The sequence below is a fragment of the Dama dama genome, chromosome 19 (genome assembly GCF_033118175.1).
Source record: "Dama dama isolate Ldn47 chromosome 19, ASM3311817v1, whole genome shotgun sequence".
NCBI lineage: Eukaryota > Metazoa > Chordata > Mammalia > Artiodactyla > Cervidae > Dama > Dama dama.
The window spans coordinates 54,161,100-54,180,415 of NC_083699.1; the positions used below are offsets into that span (position 1 = coordinate 54,161,100).

The 19,316-nt window shown below is 39.2% G+C and overlaps 1 protein-coding gene and 1 non-coding gene across 4 annotated transcripts in view; both read right to left on the bottom strand.

Annotated features, from left to right (window-relative positions):
- The window catches only part of CFAP91 (cilia and flagella associated protein 91), a 97,855-nt gene that overhangs the window by 57,009 nt on the left and 21,530 nt on the right, over window positions 1-19,316 (bottom strand). For 2 of the 3 annotated variants that reach the window (XM_061167085.1, XM_061167084.1), the window contains exons 6-8: window positions 14,325-14,506; window positions 4,253-4,430; window positions 2,254-2,411 (exon numbers count right to left, since the gene is read on the bottom strand). In XM_061167085.1, the coding sequence (XP_061023068.1) occupies window positions 2,254-2,411; window positions 4,253-4,430; window positions 14,325-14,506 (518 nt within the window). The remainder of the gene's footprint in view (window positions 1-2,253; window positions 2,412-4,252; window positions 4,431-14,324; window positions 14,507-19,316) is intronic. The other variant, XM_061167086.1, reaches the window with a different exon arrangement.
- Window positions 7,397-7,503, bottom strand: LOC133074352 (U6 spliceosomal RNA). The gene has a single exon (XR_009697186.1). It is a non-coding gene; the product is annotated as a U6 spliceosomal RNA (small nuclear RNA).

Here is a 19,316-nt window from a genome sequence, read left to right on the forward strand (position 1 = left end):
AACACTTAAGACAAAGAACAGGTGGATATGACAGAAGCTGAATCAGCTAGTGTCCTCAATTGGTACTCATCAAAAATCTTTTATAACTGCATTCCAGTTATAAAAGCTCTGGGCCAGAAATAAGTTTGTGCAATGAATCAAAGAAACTCAAATAACTGAAAAATATATGTCTTCAATAGAGACTGAGGGAATTATTTTCTCCTAAGAGGATAATTAAAAGGCAAGGAAGACTACAAGTTCTTCAAAAAATCTCTGGTCATCTTAGCTAATGCCAGAATAAATTAGAATATATCCAAGCTTATAGTTTAAGAATTATTTGGCAGGCTCAGCTGTACATAATAGTTTACTAATTTAAGGAGTCAGGATTACTACCTCTACCTGCTCCTTTTCTTTCAGTCCCATCACAGACCCATCCCCTTTTGAAGGCTCTACATCAGCTACTCTCAATGGGTGTAAAACCAGATTGTGAGATTTTGAAGCCATATTGTAAGAGGTGGCTGCATGTACCACTGCTGCCTTTTGAATGTTATTTATACGTGACCCTCAGGGCTTTTGTGTGTGTGACTTGGAATTTGATAATTAAAATACTTTATATTTTATTTTGTTGTTTTTGTTTAATTGCTAAGTTGTCTCCAACTCTTTTGCAACCTTATGAACTGTACCCACCAAACTCCTCTGTCCATGGGATTTCCCAGGCAAGAATATTGAAGTGGGTTGCCATTTCCTTCTACAGGGGATCTTTTTCACCCAGGAATCAAACTGGTGTCTCCAGCACTAGCAGGCAGATTCTTTACCATGGAGCCACCTGGGAAGCCTTAGTTATTTAAGAAAATTAGTCAACCCATCACTGGTTATTTCAAGGACTGAAAAGAAAAAATTGTTGACAATATCTAAATGCATACCTAAAAGCTAATTAAGTGAAAAGTTATTTTCTTACACACTCAAAAAAATTCAGGGGCAAATAAGACTGAGAGCAGATAACAAGGACCTGACTTTCTGGGAGCAGGGGTCCTTGAAGGTCTTCCTGGAGGAAGTGACATTTGAGTTGTTTCTTAGTCTGGGTTCCCCCAAAGACAGAACCTGAGATAAAGGCATGTGTGCAGGTAGTTTATTGTGAGGTGATCCCAGAGGGTGAAGAGAGAGGGACAGAAGGAGTAACGAGAAAAAAAAAGTCAACCCATTGCTAATTATGTCAACTACTGAAAAGAAAAAAATGTTGGTAGTATCTAAATGCATATGTAGCAGCTAATTAAGTTAAAAGTTATTTTCTCACATCAAGAAAGTTAAAAGTTCACTAAAAATAATTTTTAAGAAATTAATTTTTGTAATTGTTTTACTAGGAAAATTTTGAATAATTCTTTACTGTGATTACATTGTTATTATTATGTGTATAGATTGCTAATTTGCATATATAAATGATGCAGTACAACTTTTATAAGTAAATAAATTATATTAAAAATTACTCAGCAAGTACAGCTATAAAGCTAAATGCTAATAAATTAAAACTTTTTAAATTCTAATTAAAAATTTTTATTAAGTCAGTTTTAATCCTCCACTGACTTTTCTTTTTTTCTTTTGACTTCTCTTTTTATGTATAAAGTACAGATATATTTTTAGTATATAAACAGATATATAGTACACCTATGGTATTAAAATTTCATGAGAGGGACTTACTTCCCTACTGGTCCAATGGTTAAGAATCTACCTTGCAACACAGGGGCTATGGATTTGATCCCTGGTCAGGGAACTAAGATCTCACATGCCAGGCATGGGGCAACTAAGCCCACATGCCACAACTACTGAAGCCCCTGCATGGAAAAGAAGACCCAGCACAGGGGTCTTTAAAAAATGTTTCTTTAATTTCATGGAAGGGGGATAAGTAGGAAAAAAGATATCTGAATGTCTCTTTTAGTGGGAAACAATGAAAAAGAGGTTGAGAAATAAAGCTCTCTATCCAGGGCTTCAGCCTATGAATATGGGCTAAATACCTACACACAACAAACCTATACACACACACAGAGTCCATAGTGCCAACAACCTGCTACCCGTTAGAATATCATTACTTGATTTTTTCTTAGTGATGCATTTTCTTCCACTCTTCTACTTTCAAGAAATAACTCATCTCCTGTCCCTTATCAGTTAAATAACACTAGGACCAAAAAGGAATTATATCACAGTTAAATCAGTTTTGGTCAAAAACCCAAAGCTGAGCCAGCTTTTCCATTCTCTTGCTGGTTGGTGCTCCGCCATCACCTGATACATGCTTGCGTTGAATCTGTGCCAACTTTGTCTCCTTTGCTTCCTGTAGTTTAGACCACTGGGCATTCAAGCGTGCCATGTTCACTTCATTTTGATTCTCGTCACGCTTCTTCAGCAGTTCTTTTAGAACTTCCAGGCGAATCTCCTGCAATCTTCAAGCAAATTACAATCGTAAAGAAGCCTATGGTCTCTCAGACAGGATGCTCTACTAAAGAAAGGGAACATTTGCCATAAAATAGGACCTTCTCTTCAGGCTGGTACCATATTCCTGCATTTTAAAAAGACCACTCTGGCAAAAGTGTGGAAAATGAGTTGGGGATTGGGGTAGGCACTCAATAGTCTTTATATAAGAAGAATATTACATGGGTATATCTCTAGGCAGAAGGGCCTAAGTGAACAGAAAAATGTTTGTCCACAGTTTCAGGCCGACAGGTATTGCTGGAAGGTTAAGGAACAGGAGGATTGAGAGAAAATGTGGTTGTGGCACGCCACCTTAAGTGGTGAATGTGAAAATGCCAGCATCTGACACATACGGATATTCATTCTTCACTTCCCTTTACCTCACCTTCTCATTGTTCTCCAGGACTACCTTGCTTATGTGTACATATGACTTCAAAATATCTACTTCAGCCCAGATATTTCTGAACCAGAACTTCCAACTACTTGAATCTCCAATTATCTCTTCAAAAAAAACCTACAGAAACCTACTTCTCCTACCTTCTTCCCTCCTCTAAAACACTCCTTACATCTGTTCCCTAGCTCATGTCTTGGGCATCTCTCTCCCGACTCGGACTCTAGGTGTTAGTCTAGTCTTGCCTCCTTCCAATCTTTGTTCCATGTAGTGGTCAAGATTTTCCTTTCAAAAATAGAGATTTGAACATTTTACTCTTACTTAAAATTTTACATAATAATTTATTCAATCACTTATTTGTCAAATACTTATGCCAGGCAGGGAATAAAACAATGGTGAACAAGATGCACTGTCTCAAGGAGACACTGTTTCAATGAAGTAGGCATATAAACCAACATTTACAACACAGAGATCAAAAAAAACACCAGGGCAGAAGAATGAAAAGACTTCTGCGGGCGAAGAAATGGCAGAGCCCCTCTTTCAGTGCTATTCCCAGTTATCAAGAGGAAGGAGCAGGGTGGTGGGAAAGGCTTCTTTACAGTAGCCGTTAACTCAGCACTTGAGGATCGAAAGGGTTGAGATGTGCTACACTCACAAGGGAGAAGTGGGGCCTCAGCAGAGACAGCACATTGTCAGGGGCTTGGTGGCACTGCTCTGAGCAAGGAAGCACCTTAACCCAGGAACAAAGGGCACCTCCAGAACTTCCCTTCCCACTCTTCTTGCTAAGGAGCTGCAATTTTTCGGTCCTCATCATTTCTACAATACATCAGTTAAAATGGCTAAAAATTCAACCAGAAATACCCTAGCATATTGTTACTTATGTACTGTGAGGTCATCTCTTAACTGAAACATTCCACAGTTTGTCTTTTAAATATAAATGCCTTATTACCTGCAGCTAGAACCCAAGGGGTCCTGACTGAATCCGGTACCAGGGGGAAGAGACAGGGTCAGCCAGGAGGCTGTTTGATGGATAGGAAGAGGGTCAAAGTCGAGAGACCCTGGCACTGGTAAGGAACAGAAAGGGACAGTCTGAAAGACATTTTGCAAAAATCAGTGGAACTCTGTGACAGTCTAGATAAGTTACTAAAGAGAAAAGAGAAGATTAGAGATGCTGTGAGGAATTGTTCAAATCTGGGTTCCACACTGAACTTCACACATAAAGAAGGCATTATACATATATATATATATTATTGGAGAAAAAATAATGGAGCTATTGCTCCTGAAACCCAGTCTCCTAACTCTACAGGTTAAGGATTGCTTTTAAACCCTTACATTTGGGAACTTTATTTGCTCTATTGCTTAAAAGTATTAACATTAATCCCATTAGTGTAGGAGCAACTGTCTGGGTAACTGAGAACCTACTTCTCAATCTCCTGCTCTCTGAAGGCCCACTCCTTCCTCTCCATGGCATTCATCATCCGCCATCTTTTCTCAAACTGGGAGGTGTCACTCAGAGGGGGCAGGGTGTCTTCCCAAGCACGCTTCTCCCGGGCACGTTCTATCATCTCTACTTCAGCTTGTCCTGCCGGGAGACCTCGACCTAGAGGATGAGGCAGAACACTTGAGAAAAACACAGACACACTCACGTACCTACTAGTATTTAGTTGACGCCCTCTCAGTTCCTGTCCTCTTTAAATTCAAGGTTACGACAAGATGAAATGATATTGGGATATGTCTCCACATGTGCCTAAGAGTGTATTACCTGTGCCCTGCACTCTCTCTTGTTAGCAATTCAGTCAGAAGACATTTTTTTGCATGGAAGTATTTAAAGATATTAGGTGATTACTAAATAATCACACCTTGGAATGTTCCATATTGGAAAAATCCATCTTTTGAAATACAAAGAAATATCAAAATAACTTGCAGAAGATCATAGTTAGTAAGTGGTGAAACCCAGAATTTGCCCATGACAATCTGGCCCTTGCGGTCTTACATACTACACTATACTCCCTCTCTAGAAACAAATATGAAACAAAAATGAACTATACAGAGATGCCCACAGCTAATACCATACTCAACAGTGAAAGGTTAAAAGCTTTTTCTCTAAGGTCAGGAACAAGGTAAGAATGCACACTCTCACCACTCCTATTCAACATAGTACTGGAAGACCTAACCAGAGAAATTGGCAAAAAAATTAAAAAAAAAAAAAAAGAGAGAGAGAGAAAGAAATAAAGAAAAATGCATCCAAGTCAGAAAGTGAAAGTGTTAGTCGCTCAGTCATGTCTGACTTTTTGCAACCGCATGGGCTGTCCATGGAACTCTCCAGGCAAGAATACTGGAGTGGGTTGCCATTCCCTTCTCCAGGGGATCTTCCCAACTTAGGGATAGACCCAGTGTCTCCTGTACTGCAGGCATATTCTGTACCATCTGTGCTACCAGGGAAGGAAGAAGTAAAATTATATGTAGATTTCATATAATCTAAGAGCTGAGATTCTTAGTTCTGGTCATTCAAATTTTTAAAATGAGTGCATGGCTACAAGTAAAAATAGTTTTGCTTCTTCTTTCTAATCCACATACCTAATTTTTCTTCTCTTATTTTACTGCATTAACTCAATTATTTCTCAACCAGGATGCTATTAACACCGTATTGGGCAAACAATTAATTTTTGGATGGGCCTGCCCCATGCAGGGCAGGATGTTTAGTATCCATGCCAGCCTACCTCCCCTAAACCCAACCCATTTGCCTTATCATTATTATGGAATTTCCATTTGTCCCTGGGGTTGATGGTCACAGCCTAGTTGAAAAAGTTCTGGGCTAGGATCTTCCCTGAACTGCTAAATAATAGTGGTGATAAAGGAATCACTGTCTTTTTCTTGATTTTAAGGATAAAGCTTCTCAAGTCTTACGTTTAGTATTATGTTTATCTCAGATAACCTTTATTAAATTACTAAAATTTCCTTCTGATCCCAACATTTAGAGTTTACAACATGAATGCATGTCTAATGTTATCAAACTACTTTTCCTGAATCTACAGGAGCATTTTCTGGTATTTTCTGTTAAAATGGTAAAATGCATTGGTTGGTTTTCTGATATTGTACTAAACTAGAATTTGTGTGATTAACCCATTAGGTTATGGTAAGTCATCTACTAACTTATTTTTAAAATAACTTATTTTTATTTATTTATTTGGCTGTGCCAGGTCTTAGTTGGCAGCAGGCAGGATCTAGTTCTCTGTTGTTGTTCAGTCACTAAGTCTGTCCGACTCTTTGTGGCCCCTTGGACTGCAGCATGCCAGGCTAACCTGTCCTTCACTATCTCCCGGGGTTTGCTCAAATTCATGTCCATTGAGTTGGTATTGCCATCCAATCATCTCATCCTCTGTTACCCCCTTCTCCTCCTGCCCTCAGGATCCTCCTTTCTCAGCATTCAGGGTTTTTTCCAGTGAGTTCTAGTTCTCTGATCAGGGATCAAACCCAGGCCCCCTGCATTCGGAACGTGGAGTTTTAGCCACTGGACCATCAGGGACATGTCACTCATCTTTTTAAGATACTGTCACATGTCACTTTTCTATATACTAATAATGAACTATCAGAAAGAGAAAGCAAAAAAAAAAAAAAAAAAAATCCCACTTAAAATCCCATCACTTGATCATGGTGTAAGATCTCTTTAATGTGTTGTTGGATTCTATTTTCTAACCATCCCACACTGTTGGTGAGAATGTAGTTGGTGGAGCCTTTATGGAAAACAGTATGGAGGTTCCTCAAAACACTAAAAATGGAGTTATCATATGATCCAGGAATCCTACTCCTGGGCATATATCAGGACAAAACTACAATTCAAAAAGATACATGCAACCCTCTGTTCATAGCAGCATTATTCATAATAGCCATAACATGGAAAGAACCTAAATGTCCATATACAGTGGAATACTACTCAACCATAAAAAGAACAAACTAATGCCATTTGCAGCAATATGGATGAACCTAGAGATTATCATACTAAGTGAACTAAGTCAGGAGAAAGACAAATACCATAGAAATCACTTATATGTACAATCTAAAATGACACAAATAAATTTATCTACAAAACATAACAGACTCACAGAGAACAGACTTGTGGCTGCCAAGGGGGACAGGAAGTGGGGGAGGGATAGAGGGAGAGTTTGAGGTTAGCAGATGCAAACAATAATATGCACAGTGGATAAATGACAAGATCCTTCTGCATAGCACAGGGAACTATATTCAATATCCTGTGATAAACCATGATGGAAAAGACATGAAAAGGAATGTGTTTATGTATATAACTGAATCACTTCATTGTACAAAAAAATTAATACAACATTGTAAATCAACTATATTTCAATATAAAATTAAAGAAAAACAAGCAATAATAAAGAAAAAATAAAACAAAATCCCATCAAAAAGAGAAAAATACCTACAAATAAACTTAACCAAAGAGGTGAGAGACCTATATTCTGAAAACTATAAAATATTAATGAAGGCATCTGAAAACCACATAAAGAAATGGAAAGATATCCTGTGTTTTCTTTTTTTTTTTTTTTCTTTAAAAATATGGAACGCTTCACGAATTTGCGTGTCATCCTTGCGCAGGGGCCATGCTAATCTTCTCTGTATTGTTCCAACTTTAGTATATGTGCTGCCGAAGCGAGCACTATCCTGTGTTTTAGATTGGAAGAACTGATATTGTCAAAATGTCCACACTACCCAAAAAGTATACAAATTTAATTCGGTGGAGTAGAAGGATGTGTGCTCATCTTCTCCTGTGAGAACACCAAAATCACAACTAGCTGCTGAACAACCATCAAAAAGAGAATGTTGGAACCACCAAGAAAAGCTACTCCACATCCAAGGACAAAGGAGAAGCAGCAAGATGGTAGGAGGGGTGCAATCACATTTAAAATCAAACCTCATATCTGCCAGAGACTCTTGGAGGGCATAAACAAAATCTTGTGTGCACCAAAACCCACAGAAAGGAGCAGTGATCCCCACAAGAGACTGAGCCAGACCTGCCTTTGAGTGTGTGAGGGTCTTCTGCAGAGGCAGGGGTCAGCAGCGGCCTCCCACAGGGACAGGAACAGCGGCAGGAGCAGTGCTGGGAGGCACGGCAGGTGGAATAAGCCCTCTTGGAGGAGGTCACCATTAGCCCCACTACAGAGCTGCTGGACGGGCGATCCGCAAACTGGAGAACAATTATACCAAAGAAGTTCTCATGCTGTTGCAAAAGTTCTAGGGCCCGTAACAGGCTTCCAAACCTGGGGATCTGGCAAAAGGACTGGGAATCCCCAGGGAATCTGACTTTGCATGTCAGTGGGATTTGATTATAAAACTTCCACAGGACTGGGGAAATAGACTCTTGGAAGGAAAAGACAAAACCATATGTGCTCCAGGACCCAGGAGAAAGGAGCAGTGACCCCACAAGAGACTGAGCCAGACTTCCCTATGAGTGTTTGGGAGTCTCCAACAGAGGCATGGGTCAACAGTGGCCTGCCACAGGGTCAGAGGCATTGACAGCAACAGGCCTGGGAGGCGCAATGTACTGGCACGAGTCCTTGTGGAGGAGGTCACCATTACCCCTACCATAGACCCTATAGCTCCACCACGGAGACTGCAAACTCTAGGACTGGGCCGCCTCAGGCCAAACTACAGGGAGGGAGCACAGCCACACCCATCAGCAGAAAATTGGATTAAAGATTTACTGGGCATGGCCCTGCCCACCAGAGCAAGACCTAGTTTTCCCCACAGCCAGACCCTCCCATCAGGAAGTGTGGACTCCCATCCCTCAGAGGGCAGACAGAATAGAAACCACAATCACAGAAAATGAACCAAAATGATGGCCTTGTATAACTCAACGAAACTTTGAACCATGCTATATAGGACCACCCAAGGCGGCTGGGTTATGGCGGAGAGATATGACAAAACACGGTTCACTGGAGAAGGAGATGGCAAACCACTTCAGCATTCTTGCCTTGAAAACCCCATGAACAGTGTGAAAAGGCAAAAAGATATGACACTGAAAGATGAGCCCCCTGGATTGGTAGGTGTCCAATATGCTACTGGAGAAGAGTGGAGAAATAAATCCAGAAGGAATGAAGAGGCTGAGCCAAAGTGGAGACAACGCCCAGTTGTGGATGTCTGGTGGTGAAAGTAAAGTCTCATACTGTAAACAACAATATTGTATAGGAACCTGGAATGTCAGGCCATAATCAAGATAAATTGGAAGTGGTCAAACAGGAGATGGCAAGAGTGAACATCAACATTTTATGAATCAGGGAACTAAAATGGGCAGGAAAGGCAAATATAATTCGAAAGACCGTTATATCTACTACTGTGGGCAAGAATCCCTTAGGAGAAATGGAGTAGTCCTCATAGTCAACAAAAGAGTCTGAAATGCAGCACTTGGGTCCAATCACAAAAATGACAGAATTATCTCAGTTTGTTTGCAAGGCAAACCATTCAACATCATAGTAATCCAAGTCTATGTCCCAACCACTAATGCCAAAGAGGCTGAGTTGAAAGGTTCTATGAATACCTATGGGCTTCCCAGGTGGCACTAATGGTAAAGAACCCACCTCCCAATGCAGGAGATGCAAGAGACGTGGGTTCGATCCCTAGTTCTGGAGGATCCCCCAGAGGAGGGAGTGGCAACCCACTCAAGTATTCTTGCCTAGAGAATCCCTTGGACAAGATAGCCTGGCAGGCTACAATCCATAGGGTCACAAAGAGTCAAGCATGACTGAAGTGACTTAGCATGCATGCATACATGAAGACCTACAAGACCTTCTGGAACTAACACCCAAAAAAGATGTCCTTTTCATTATAGGGGACTGGAATACAAAAGTAGGAAGTTAAGAAATACCTGGAGTAATGGGCAAATTTGGCCTTGGAGTACAGAACGAAGCGGGGTTTTGCCAAGAGAATGCACTGGTCATAGCAAATACCCTCTTCCAACAACACAAGAGAAGACTCTACACATGGACATCACCAGATGGTCCATAGTGAAATCAGATTAATTATATTCTTTGCAGCCAAAGATGGAGAGGCTCTATACATTCAGCAAACACAAGACTGGGAGCTGACTGTGGCTCAGATCATGATCTCCTTATTGCCAAATTCAGACATAAATTGAAGAAAGTAGGGAAAAACCATTAGATCATTCAGGTATGACCTAAATCAAATCCTTTATGACTATACGGTGGAAGCAACAAATAGATTCAGGGATTAGATCTGATAGACAGAGTGCCTGAAGAACTACGGACGGAGGTTCAGGACACTGTACAGGAGGCAGGGATGAAGACCATCCCCAAGAAAAAGAAATGCAAAAAGGCAAAATGGTTGTCTGACGAGGCCTTACAAATAGCTGAGAAAAGAAGAGAAACAACAGGCAAAGGAGAAAAGGAAAGATATACCCATTTGAATGCAGAGTTCCGAAGAATAGCAAGGAAAGGTAAGAAATCTCTCCTCAGTGATCAGTGCAAAGAAACAAAGGAAAATGATAGAATGGGAAAGACTAGCGATCTGATCAAGAAAATGAGAGATACCAAGGGAACATTTCATGCAAAGATGGGCACAATAAAGGAAAGAAATGGGATGAGCCTAACAGAAGCAGAAGATACTAAGAAGAGGTGGCAAGAATACACAGAAGAACTATACAAAAAAGATCTTCATGACCAAATAATCATGATATTGTGATCACTCACCTAGAGCCAGACATCCTGGAATGTGAAGTCAAGTGGGCCTTAGAAAACATCACTACGAACAAAGCTAGCGGAGGTGACGCAATTCCAGTTGAGCTATTTCAAATCCTCAAAGATGATGCTGTGAAAATGCTGCACTCAATTTGCCAGCAAATTTGGAAAACTCAGCAGTGGCCACAGGACTGGAAAAGGTCAGTTTTCATTCCAATCCCAAAGAAAGGCAATGCCAAAGAATGCTCAAACTACTGCATAATAGCACTCATCTCACACACTAGGAAAGTAATGCTCAAAATTCTCCAAGCCAGGCTTCAACAGTACATGAACCATGAAATTCCAGATGTTCAAGCTGGATTCAGAAAAGGCAAAGGAACCAGAGATCAAATTGCCAACATCCTCTGGATCATAGCAAAAGTAAAAGAGTTCCAGAAAAACATCTACTTCTGCTTCATTGACTATGCCAAAGCCTTTGACTGTGTGGATCACAACAAACTGTGGAAAATTTTTCAAAAGATGGGAATACCAGAACACCTGACCTGCCTCCTGAGACATCTGTGTGCAGGTCAAGAAGCAGCCATTAGAACTGGACATGGAACAGATTGGATCCAAATAGGGAAAGGAGTATGTCAAGGCTGTATACTGTCACCCTGCTTATTTAACTTTTATGCAGAGTACATCATGAGAAATGCTGGACTGGATGAAACACAGGCTGGAATCAAGATTGCCAGGAGAAATATCAATAACCTCAGATATGAAGATGATACCACCCTTATGGCATACAGTGAAGAAGAACTAAAGAGCCTCTTGATGAAAGTGAAAGAGGAGAATGAAAACAGCTGGCTTAAAACTCAACATTCAGAAATCTAAGATCATGACATCTCGTCCCATTACTTCATGGCAAACAGATGGGGAAACAGTGGAAACAGTGACAGGCTTTATTTTGGGGGGCTCCAAAATTAATGCAAATGGTAACTGCAACCATGAAATTATAAGACACTTACTGCTTGGAGGGAAAGTTATGACCAACCTAGATAGCATATTAAAAAGCAGAGACATTACTTTGCCAACAAAGGTCCATCTAGTCAAGGCTATGATTTTCCCAGTAGTCATGTATGGATGTGAGAGTTGGACTATAAAGAAAGTTGAGTGCTGAAGAATTGATGCTTTTGAACTGTGGTGTTGGAGAAGACCCTTGAGAGTCCCTTGGACTGCAAGGAGATCCAACCAGTCCTTCCTAAAAGAAATCAGTCCTGAATATTCTTTGGAAGGACTGATGCTGAAGCTGAAACTCCAATATCTTGGCCACCTGATGCAAAGAACTGACTTATTTGAAAAGACCCTGACGCTGGGAAAGATTGAAGGCAGGAGGAGAAGGGAATGATAGAGGCTGGATGGCATCACCAATTCAATGGATAGGAGTTTGAGTAAACTCTGGGAGTTGGTGATGGACAGGGAGGCCTGGCGTGCTGCAGTTCATGGGGTTGCAAAGAGTTGGACATGACTGGGCGACTGAACTTGGAAGTATGTTCAAGGATGTCCTTTTATTCTTCCCTTATTCAGATTAATAGCTAACATTTATAGAATGCTTATTTACATACTAGGCATTGGCCTAAGCACATTATATAAATGAATTTAATTAGTGTTTACAATATCCTATGAGATAGACCTATGAAATGTTCTGTCCTATGCAAGTGTCATTATTTCACCTTCTCGCCTAAGAGTTTGGCTGGTGTCAGAATTCTAGATTTGGGTTATTTTCCCACAGCACTTTAAAGATACTACAGAATGCCCACCTGGAGGTACTCTGTCTCTTAGGGAGCCTGGAATTCCTTGCATAAACAGCGCCAAGCCCACTTCCAAAATCTACATGGGCCACTTCACAAGATTCAGACTCCTGAGGGAAGACCTCTTAAGCCCAAGGGGTAGCCACATAGCAGCTGTTTGCAAGGATGTCTAAACAGAAAATGGAAAAGCAGGGCAGGAGAGGCGATCATAGGCATGCACAACAAGCCCCTCATGATGAAGAACAGAGCCAGACAAAAGGGCCAGCCACCAGGCGCAGCCTCTCCCATTGCTGCCACATGCCAGTGTGCTATCCCAAGGAGTCTAAGAATTGTAAATGTACACTTGTCCTTTCAGCTTTTTATAAAGATTTATTTGTGAAAAATATAGAATGTATTTTGTCTAACAGACAGTAGCTTGATTTATAATGTTTAAACGTCTACACACACAATATGTAGGCCTCCATTTAAACTTTTACCCAGGGCCTCACCAACGAGGAGGTAGGCCTGACTCATGGAGCTTTTTACTGACAACTTCAACCCCAGAGCTGCCAGGCACAGGGCTCCAATTAGGTCTTTACCAAGTGAAGCATTTCTGAGCCCCTACCTAAACCTCTTGTTTTCAAGGGTGTGGCCCCAGTCCTTCTGCAGCTCAAAGCTAAGCCCTTCTCACACCAAGAGGTAAAACTCAAGGCCGCAGGTAGGGGTACCTGGCTTAGACTGGCAGGCACTGGGCTTCAGCCCTACCTGTAGGCAGGAGAGAAGTTTCTCCCTCCTTTAGTTTAATCAGGTAACTCAGGTCTGGCTCCTCACCATTCAGAGTCCCTGCTCATCATCACAGATTCCCTTTTAGGAAGAAGTCTCCACTGCTAAACGATTGATTTTCTCCCTTGATTTTAAGTGCGGTTATTAATTTTCATAATTATGTTTTTTGTGTGTTCAAAGGTGAGGGAAAGATTTCAGCATACTCTGAATCTGTCATCTAGACTGAAGGTCTCTGCTTTAAACTGTGGGTGTCAAGAATGCTTAATCTAGATCCAAGAAGTGAGCCAAGAAACAAGAATCAAAACTAGAACTTAGATGTGAGCATCCTTGTTGCTACTAACACATATTTGATCACAGCAATTCATTACATTGGGAAAACAAAAGTAACCTCATTTTAACAAAATGATTTGAATAAAAATCATTACAATGTACTAAGTGTTTCCATGACCTTCAAGGAATCAGTCTCTCTGGTTCTCAGCTTCCTAGGCACAATCAAATGAGTTTAATAAGGTAATTTCTAATAATTTCTAAAGGTCCCTTCTCTTATTAATTTTTATAGTTTCGCATTATAAAGGCCTAGCCTAGAGTGAATTTCTATACTCTGAGAGTGACTTTCTGAGCATTTCAGATATAATGTCAAAAGAAATCATCCAAGTCATCAAATAAAGTATATAAGAGAGCCTTGATAAATCCCAAGATATTTTAGCAAAGTAAGAGGATATTATTACTTGTTGGAAAGTGCAAAATGCATATTATTGCTATATTTACAATACACATGATGCGTATTATAAGATAATATTACTATTTGTTGGAATATGCATATGTCATGCATATTACATGTTAGAATATGCATTCAGTATTATATACTCAAAAAAAATTTATGTGTAAAAAAAGAATATAAATTTCTCAGTGAAAAGGAGCTGATTCACTGAGAGAAACAGTGAGAAGAGGGAGGTAAGTCATCAGCAAAGTAACCACAAAATTAAGTCTAAATGTAACTTCAGCTTCAGGGAAAAAGGACAAGAAGTGTCCTTACAATGATAAGGGCATATCTCTCTTTGAACAAATCTAACAGAAAGTGTACCAGTCTATGAAGTAGCTCTACTGAGCAAGATACTTTAAATAGCAATACTTTAAATCATAGTTGCCTCTGTGTGTGTCATTTCTAAGAACTCAATAGCATGCGTGGTCATCAGGACTGTCACCTGCAAATATTCAAAAGAATTTCCAACTCACCCCAAGTGAGAGTAGCCAGGGTCAGGAGCTCAGGGATGGAATCTTGACATACTACATATTCTGGAGAATACGGGTCTGTTTGAACTTCAGCATCCCGATAATCAGTCTGAGTGCCCACCGTGTACTTAGAAGGAATGGGCAGGTACTTAGTAGGAGGAGGAGGAAAAGTATATGGATCTGCCCTAAAAAGGGAAAATTATTTTAAAAATTGAAACCTGATATAATCACTTTATATCTGTCAATAGGTTTTGCAACATATATGATTAAGAGTTAAATAGCTATGTAAAATGCCCCTGTGAATCAATAAGACAGTTAAATAGCCACAGAAAAATGAGTAAAGGACAGTCAGAAAACAAAAAGTAGAACTTCTAACAATCATATGAAACGATAATGAACATAACTAATAATCAAAGAAAATTAAAACAGCAAGATGCTATTTAATTATATCACATAAGAAATTATTTAAAAGATTGAAAATACTTAGCATCAATGAACTTGTGAAGAACAGGCATTCTCATAAACTGCTGATGAATACACAAACAGGTAAACCTAACTAACAAGTGACTAAATATGTATCAAACCCTTAAAACACCCTTTTGCCCAAGCAATTGTGCTCCTAGGAATTTATTATGGGGAATAAGTCAATGAATGTGCAAAGATATATGCAAACATGTTTATAAAGTCTCATTTATAAGAGTAAAAAACTTCTTAATGGCTGATTTTATTTTTAAAAGTGGCTATATCCGGGGTCATTAGGCATCAACCTTGTATCCATTATTTTCACCTTTTTTTTTCATTCTATTTTTAAGCACAGAAAAACTTATAAATTCACTTAAACATGTGCCTACCCTTATCCAGAATTTAACAAAAAGTATAGTAGCACATATAGTTTACTGTTTTAGTGCAGTGTTTTCTTTTACTTTTGAGTTTGCATCCCTCAATCCCTTTCTCTTCCTCTTCCACCCACAGCAGTACCTTTTCTATATACCTGGTATCTACGATCTTCCCAACCCCGGGATTGAACCTGCGTCTCTTAAGTCTCCTGCAATGGCAAGTGGGTTCTTTACCACTAGTGCCACCTGGGAAACCTATCTAGGATATATATCCCAAATGTATCCTTGAATTACATCCTCCATATTTTTTGCACACTTATTTTCTACAACTGACACAAATAGTTTATTTTACTGTTTGACTAACATGAAATCATATTATAAGTACAGTTTTGCATCTTGCTTTTTTGACTAAACAACACTTCATGGAACTCCTTCCCAATCTACTCATGTGACTCTAAAAAAAATCACAAACTTAAATAATGACCATCAGTAGAAATACTGTTTAAAAAATGGTACATCCATAATTTTTATCCAGCTATTAAAAGTAACAATGTAATCTATATGAATGAACAAAAATGTCTATGATCTAACGTAAAGTAGAAAAAACACTATAAAGCATTATGTACAATAGGAGTACATTTTTATGTTTTTATAGACTGTGCTACTGGGCACATAAAAATTCCTAAATGTATATACAATAATAAAAGCAATTATTTCTGGATAGTATAATTATAGAGAGAATTTTTTCATGTTTATAGTCTTCTGAATTTTTTTAACCTGCACATATACTACTTATAAAACAAGAAATACATATATATGTATATATACCACTTCCATTTAAAATAAATCTTTTTTCTAGTTGGTAGAAGAATTGATTAAATTACACAAATAAATACAATGGAAAAAAGAGATTTCCATTAAGAAAAATAGTCAAAGGCAATAGGAGATGCTTATACATGAGCACAGCATGTAAATCTTAGCTCAAAGAAAAATGCATTTCAAGCCAATCAGAAAGAAGAGTCTATTTGGCAGTTCAACCTGTGATGGAACAGTACTTTAAGTAGTTTTTAATGTTGAAATCTAACAGGTACTGAAATCATTTTTTTCAGCAGTTGCTATTAATTCCTAACATAAGTAGACAATATGAGTGTATATAGTTTCTTATGTTTTCAGCAGACAGTATTCTACTACAAAAAATTCTACTTGAGGAAATAACTTTAAATTACCTTTATATCATCCCAGGTCATGTGAATATTATTATGAAATCATCAGCTTGGATCAAGAGAATAAATTACTGCTTTTCAAATTAGTTTCACATTTGACCCATCTGATTAAACATGCTAAGATTATGGCAAAGCCTGAGGAATCCTTCTGCCAAAGCTTTCTGCTGACTTGGGACTGTGGGTCTGAGGAGAAGATGCAAAGGAGGAATGCTACTTGGACTAAAGTTCTGTGTGACTTAATAGCACAGTTCCTTTCCCAATTAGGTCTCCCCCTTGGCTCAGAGGGTAAAGCGTCTGCCTGCAGTGTGGGAGACCTGAGTTCAATTCCTGGGTCGGGATTAACTTGTTATTTTTCTCCAACATATTCTTCTCTCCATTTCAGTTGGTTTCAGGGGAGAGTAAAATGTGAATAAGAGCAAGCAAAAAATCTTTCCCAGCTCTGCCCAACCTCAATCAGGACCCAACACCAGAAAGACCCTCCATCTGCTCCTTACTTGGCTCGCGCTCTGCCTGGTCCTGGATCGCATCGTTAGCCTCACTTAGTCTAAGGATGGTATCCCTTCAGCAGCCGCTACTGCTCCATACCCTCCATCCTCTAATACCAGTCACCACTGAAGCAGGCACTGTTTGCCACACCCACAGTCTTTTAAATTTTCCCCTTCTAGTCCCAACAAAACTAGACGCAGGGCTTCCTTGGTGGCCCAGTGGTAAAGAATCTGCCTGCCAATGTAGAAGACACAGGTTTGATCCCTGGTCCAGGAAGATCCCACAGGCCATGAAGCATCTCAGCCCTGCACCACAACTACAAAGCCTTTTTCGAGAGCTCAGGGACTACAACTACCAAAGCCACACGTTGCAAATGAAGCCCGTGAGCCCTAGAGCCCGTGCAACAAGAGAAGCCACTGCAATGAGAAGCCCTTGCAGTGCATCAAAGAATAGCCCCCACTCTCTGCAACTAGAAAAGCAAGCACAGCAACAAAGACCCATTCAGCTAAAAACGAATAATAAATGCATTTAAAAAAAAACCCACACACAAAGAGGACCTTCACAAAGCTAGCAAATCTTATTCTGTTATTAGGAACTCTATTGAACATTTGCATTTTTAAAGACAATTTTTAGAGCAATCTTAGGTCACAGCAAAATTGAGAAGGCACAAAAACTTCCCATATACCCCTTCCCCATCATGTGCATAGCCCGACCCACTGTCAACATCACTCGCCAGGTGGTACCTCTGTTAAAACTGATGTACCTACACTGGCACTTCACAGACACGCAAAATACACAGTTTACATTAAGGTTCACTTTTTTCTTTTTTAAATATATATACTTTATTGAAGTATGGCTGACTTACAATGTTTCAGGTCCCCAGCAATGTGATTCAGTTATATATATATATATATTTATATATATATATACACACACACACACATAATCTTTCAGATTATTTTCCATTATAGTTTATTACAAGATATTGACTATAGTTCCCTGTTAAGGTTCACTCTTGGTGTCATACATTATATGGGTATAGACAAATCCTTACGTGTCAATGTAGACATGTATAATAATCTGTATCCATCACATAGTAACATACAAAGTATTTGCCCTCCCTTTAAATCCTCTGTGCTCCTATTCATCCTTTCCCCATTCTCCCCAGCCCCCTGGCAACCAATAATCTTTTTATCATCTCCATAGTTTTACCTTTTCCAGAATGTCATATAGTTGGAATCATACCTATGCAGCCCTTTCAGATTAGCTTCTTTCCCTTAGCAATATGCATTTAAGGTTCCTCCATGTCTTTTCATGACTTGATAGCTCATTTCTATTTAGTGCTGAATAATATTTTGTTGTCTCAATGTACCATGGTTTACTTATCCATTCACCTGCTGAAGGACATTTTGGTTGCTTCCACGTTTCAGCAACTATGAATAAAGCTGCTATAAACATTTGTGTGCAGGCTTTTGTGTAGACATGAGTTTTCAACCCCTTCAGGTAAATACCAAGGAGTAGGACTGCCAAATCATATGTTAAGAGTATGTGTATAGTCTTTTTTTTAAGAGTCTTAGACAAATTTTATTTTGGTGTGTCAATACATTAAAATTCATGATTCAGGTTAGAATCACTAACATTTCTACAGATGAGTAATAATAGTATTAGTATTTTTCACTAGTTCAAGAAATGTGTCTTGAGCGCATAGGGATTAAAGTTCAATCCACATAGTCATTTACAGACGCCTCACTTCCATGAAGTGCATCATTCAGAATAGAAGATAATACCATATTGTATAGAGTATGCATAGTCTTGTAAGAAACTGACAACCTGTCTTCTGAAGTGACTATAGCATTTTGCATTTCCATCAAAAATGAAAATTCTTCTTGCTCAATATTTGGTGGTGTTAGTGTTCCATATTCTGGCCATTCTAACAGTTGTATAGTGGTATATTGTTTTAATTTGCATTTACACTTATTTGCCACTAGTATATCTTCTTTAGTGAGGTGTCTGTTAAGGTCTTTGACCTTTTTTTAATGAAGTCGAGATTACCCATTATTTTTTTAATGGATCGTGATTTTGATGTTGTATCTAAAAAGTCATCACCATACCCAAGACCATCTAGGTTTTTCCTATGTAATCTAAGAGTTTTATATTTTTGTATTCTACTCTGAGGTCTGTGATCCATTTTAAGTTAATTTTGTGAAGGGTGTAAGAGGTGTGTCTAAATTCATTTTTTTTTTTGCATGTAGATGTCCAGTTGTTCCAACATCATTTGTTAAAAAGACTGTCTTTGCTCCACTGTATTGCCTTTGTTCTTTTTGCCAAAGATTGTTATTCAGTCACTAAGTTATGTCCAACTCTTTGCGACCCCATGGACTGCAGCACATCAGGCTTCCTTGTCCTTCACTACCTCCTGGACTTTGCTCAAATTCATGTCCATTGAGTCA